Source organism: Hemicordylus capensis, chromosome 3, assembly GCF_027244095.1.
Source record: "Hemicordylus capensis ecotype Gifberg chromosome 3, rHemCap1.1.pri, whole genome shotgun sequence".
NCBI lineage: Eukaryota > Metazoa > Chordata > Lepidosauria > Squamata > Cordylidae > Hemicordylus > Hemicordylus capensis.
In genome coordinates, this window is record NC_069659.1 from 1924810 (window position 1) to 1929996 (window position 5187).

Consider the following 5187-nt stretch of genomic DNA (forward strand, 5'->3'; position numbering starts at 1 on the left):
AGCTGATAAAAAGCACTTCTGGCAACTGTTTCAGTCTCAAGTACCAGAGACAGGCTTGAGTCTAGAAATACTCCCAGACTGTCTACCTGTTCCTTCTGGGGGAGTGGAACCCCATCAAGAACAGGCATATCTATCCCATTTTCTGAGTTATAATATCTCCACAATGAGTACTTCCATCTGGTGTGGATTGTGTTTCAATTTATCATCCCTCATCCAACACATTACCACATTGATTGATTGATTAAGTGCTGTCAAGTCAGAGTCGAGTCTTAGCGACCACAGATATAGATTATCTCCACATCACCACATATAGGCAGGCATTTAGGTAAGCTATGTAATTTGCCAATGAAGTTGTCATGGAGAAATGGATTTGGGTGTCATCAGCATACTGATAACATCCTGCACCAAATCCCCTGGTGATCCCCAACCACAGTTTATTGTAGAGGTTAAATAACATTGAAGACAAAATGGAGCCCTTTGAGATTCCATGGGAAAGCTCTCGCTAAGAGCAACAGCTTCTGAGCAATGCCATCTGGAATCTGCCTGAGAGATAGGAAAGGAACCACTGCAAAGCAATGCCTCCCACTCCCAACTCTCACAGACGTTCCAGAAGAATACAACAGTTGATGGTATTGAAAGCGGCCAGAAGATTTAAATAGACCAACAGAATCACACTCCCTCCAATTCTAAGATGAAGATCTACCAGCCTGACTAAGGCAGTCCAGAAATCCTTTGGACTAAGCCCATAGCTGCCATGTCAGTATGAACTCCTGAGCCAAACCAAAGTGGTCCCAAAGCGAACACTGAAATTCCCGACTTCCGTATTCCTTAGCAACTCCAATGCCAAATCCACAGCCAGTTCCGCCAGCTCAGTTAAGGACTCTGTTGGGCTGCAGGGTGGTTCATATACCAGCGGAGATGAGTATACTGTGCACTGAGCTGTTTACAACTAATGCACCATCATATCTGCAGCAAACTGTACACCACCCAGAGCCTTAGGATGGGGCGGTTTATAAATGTAATAAATAAATAATAAATAATAAATAAACTAGTTGACATGAAGGAAGCAAAAACACAACTAGCTACATCTTAGACATCCCAGATCTCAGAAAGCCAGTCGAAATTTCTCCCTGTTTCACAGGGAGCAAGCACTAGGATTAGCCCCACAGTGGACCAAGCACTAGGATTAAAGATCCATGAAGTAATTTTTCTGCTTTAGCCTTTCCAGACCCACATATCAAACTAGTGTTGGGCACCATCTCCAGCCAGGCACCAGGAGATGGGGGCGGAGAGCCAGAATGGAACGGCCAACACCTCCTACACAGAATTCCTGCTGCTTCCTTTCCCCGGCCTCCAGGAATCCAGGCGCCTCCTGGCCATCCCCTTCTTCTGCGTACTCGTCTTGATCATCACAGCAAACTCTGTCCTGATCTACACCGTGAAAGTGGAGGAGAGCCTTCACTCCCCCATGTATCTCCTCATTGCTTCACTCTTTGCAGTCAACATAGTTGCGGCCTTGACAATCCTTCCAAAAATGCTGCTGAGCTTCCTGTTCCATGCCAGCCGCATCTCCCTCACTGCCTGCCTTGTCCAAATGTTCTTCCTCTACTTTACAACTGCCCTAGATGGCAACACTCTTCTCATGATGGCTCTGGACAGGTACGTGGCCATCTGCCACCCTCTACGCTACACAGACATCATGACCAACAGCCTTCTGGTGCTGCTCACTTTTGCTTCTGTGGCTTGGGGCCTCATCCTTGTTGGCCCAGTCGTAATCCTGGCTTCTAGGGTGCAGTTCTGCCATTCCAACATCATCAGGCATTTTGGTTGTGAACTCCTGGCCCTCATGAGACTGTCTTGTGGAGACATCTCAGTAAACAAGGTGCTGGGCTTGGTGCTAAGATGCACTAATATGGTTTTCAACCTTAGCTTCCTCCTAACTTCCTATAGCAAAATTGTCTACACCGCTTTGAAGATCTCATCAGGCAATGTCCGCCACAAGGCCTTCCACACCTGTGGCACTCACCTGCTTGTGATCTTTATTGTCTATTCATCCCGTCTCTCCTCATCCATCGTCTTCCGTGTAGCCAGGAATGCCTCAGAAGACATCCACAACCTCATCAGCGCAGTCTACCTGCTGCTTCCCTGCATTGCCAACCCCATTATTTATGGTGTGAGGACCAAAGAGATCAGGGATAACCTCTTGAAACTCTTCCAGAGAAAATATCCTCTTTGTAGGCCTTTTAAATCTTTGTAACAAAACACGTTTAGTTTTTTATATGTGGTAATGTGGTTAATGTTTTGCAAGAGAGAGGTGCCTGGCACTCAGCCTGCTGGGTTGCTCAGACCCCCCTAACCCTACCACTACATCAAGAGAAGTAATGGCGATCACTCCGTGTATCTGGCTGTAGCCCAAGGGCAGAAAGAAACAATGGACTTGCTGTGAAGGGTTCTTTCTGCGCAGAATAGGAGTGTATCCTTTGAGAGTGTCAACAGGCATGTGGATAAAGGTGATCTGGCTGACATTGTATATTTGGACTTCCAAAAAGCTTTTGACAAAGTTCTCCACCAAAGGATCTTGAGTAAACTCAGCAGTCATGGGATGAGGGGATAGGTTCATGTGTGGATTGGTAACTGCTTGAAGGACAGGAAACAGGGTAAGAATAAATGGGCAGTTTTCACAGTGGGGTCCCCCAGGGAACTGTACTAGTATCGGTGCTCTTTAATTTATTCATAAATGATCTAGAAGTTGGGGTAAGCAACAAAGTGGCCAGATTCACAGATGACACTAAACTATTTAGGGTAGTGAAATCCACAACAGATTGTGAGAAGCTCCAAAAACACTTCTCCAAACTGAGGGCATGGGCGACAAAATGGCAAATGCAGTTCAATGTGAGCAATTGTAAAGTGATGTATATTGGGGAAGAACCCTAACTTCACATATACACTGACGGGGTCTGAGCTGTCAGCGACTGACCAGGAGAGAGTTCTTGGAGTTGTGGTGGAGAGCTCATTAGAAGTGTCGACTCAGTGGGTGGCAGCTGTGAAGAAGGATAATTCTATACTAGAGATCATTAGGAAGGGGATAGAAAATAAAAATGCTAATATCATAATGCCCTTATACAAATCTATACATGGCCACATTGGGAGCACCATGTACAGTTTCGATCTGGAGAACTGAAGAAATGGGGAAGGTGCAGAAGAGGGCAACCAAGATGATCAGGGGTCTGGAGCACCTTCCTTATGAGGCAAGGCTACAACACCCTGGGGCTCTTTAGTTTGGAAAAGAGGCAACTATGGGGAGACATGATGAGGGTGTATAAAATTTTGCATGGAGTAATAATTTCCCCTCCTTCCTCCCATATTTCTGCTGTGGGAAGATCACTTTCATACTCTGTACTTGAGAAAGGGAGATTCTACCACATCTCTAGACCTAGATCCAAATTGCTGACCTCTTTGCTCACCAGTGACATGTGCAGAAATGTCTAACGTAGTCAAGCAACTTAAATGAGGCAAAGGCCCCAGTTCTGACTATATTTTATCTATCTATCTATCTATCTATCTATCACGTTTATATACCGCCCAAACTTTCGTCTCTGGGTGGTTAGCATATAAAAAGTTAAAACAATTCAACAATTTAAAATCAATCACAAAATTAAAAACAACAAATTTTAAAAGGCTGAGAAAGCTTGGTTGAAAAGATGGGTTTTCAGATTTATTTTTTAATTGCCAGAGATGGGGTGGAACATATTCTACAATCTCGGGGCAGCAACCGAGAAGGCCCGTCTCTGTGTAGCCACCAAACGAGTTGGTGGTAACTGGAGACGGACCTCCTCAGATGACCTCAATGCGCAGTGGGGCTTGTAGTGAAGAAGACACTCTCTTAAATACCCAGGGCCTAAGCCATTTAGGGCTTTATAAGTTATAACTAGCACTTTGTAGTTTGCCCGGAGACCTATTGGCAGCCAGTGTAACTCCATCAGCAGAGGAGTAATGTGGTCTCTCCGAGATGACCCAGAGACCAACCTTATATTTCAATAACCTCAAGTGGTGGACCCGTCTTGGCCTCTCTTTTTGCAGCAATAGACCATTAGTGGCGCAGCAGGGAAATGAGGGAGGGCAGGATGCCTGCTTGCCTTAAGAAGGCAATTATTAGAGCTCTTCTAAAGAAACCTGTGTTAGATCCTTCAGAGTTAAGCAACTGTAGGTCTGCTTCCAACCTTCCTTGGTTGGGCAAGGTGATTGAGAGAGTGGTTGCCTTTCAGTTCCAGACGGTTTTGGAGGAAACTGATTATCTAGACCTATTTCAGACTGGCTTCCGGACAGACTATGGGGTGGAGACTGCCTTGGTTGGCCTGATGGATAATCTCCAATTGGGAATTGATGGAAGGAGTGTGACTCTGCTGGTCCTTTTGGATCTTTCGGCAGCTTTCAATACTATTGACCATAGTATCCTCCTGGAGCAGGGATTCTCAATGTGTGGGTCCCCAGATGTAATTGGACTTCAACTCCCATAATTCCTACCAAAGGCCACTGGGGCTGGGGATTATGGGAGCTGAAGTCCAATCACATCTGGGGACCGACACGTTGAGAAACCCTGTTCTGGAGTGTCTGAGGGGGGTGGGATTGGGGGGCACTACTTTGCGGTGGTTCCGCTCCTACCTCTCGGGCAGGTTCCAGATGGTGTCCCTTGGAGACTGTTCTTCAAAATCTGAAATTTTGTATGGTGTGCCTCAGGGCTCCATATTGTCTCCAATTGTAATACTGTGCTGTGCCTAAGTTGTAGCAGAGAGTCCAACACACAAGAATCCGTATTTATGGAAGACAGTTTTATTACTAAGAAGAAGAGGTGAGGAAGACAACACAGGCCAGCCACATAAGGCCTCCAGAGATGCTAAAGTCTGCCTCTCCCCAAAGGCAAGCTCCTTAAGTATCTTTCATGATCTACAGGTGTGCTAGAAGAGCACACCTCCCAACAATTCCATTTAAAGTAAAACATACATCACATCTCCCTTCTCACAAAAATAAAAGAAATAAAACAAAAATACAATTAAAATCATGAATACAATTCATGAATACAAATGTATACACATTAAAAGAAAGACACACAAAAATAAAACAATTATCCAGGTATATATCTTTCTGGCGAGAAGACACACCTGCCATATGATGTTATGTACCTAGGAC

At 45.1% G+C, this 5187-nt stretch overlaps 1 protein-coding gene across 1 annotated transcript; it reads left to right on the top strand.

Annotated features, from left to right (window-relative positions):
- The first annotated feature begins 1279 nt into the window (after positions 1-1279).
- On the top strand, positions 1280-2257 carry LOC128349542 (olfactory receptor 52K1-like). The gene has a single exon (XM_053305981.1). It carries the CDS (start codon positions 1280-1282, stop codon positions 2255-2257), a length of 978 nt encoding a protein of 325 aa, XP_053161956.1.
- Positions 2258-5187: the final 2930 nt, after the last annotated feature.

Coding starts and splice junctions, on each gene's coding strand:
- LOC128349542 (XM_053305981.1), top strand. CDS start 1,280: ATGGGGGCGGAGAGCCAGAATGGAACGGCCAACACCTCCTACACAGAA.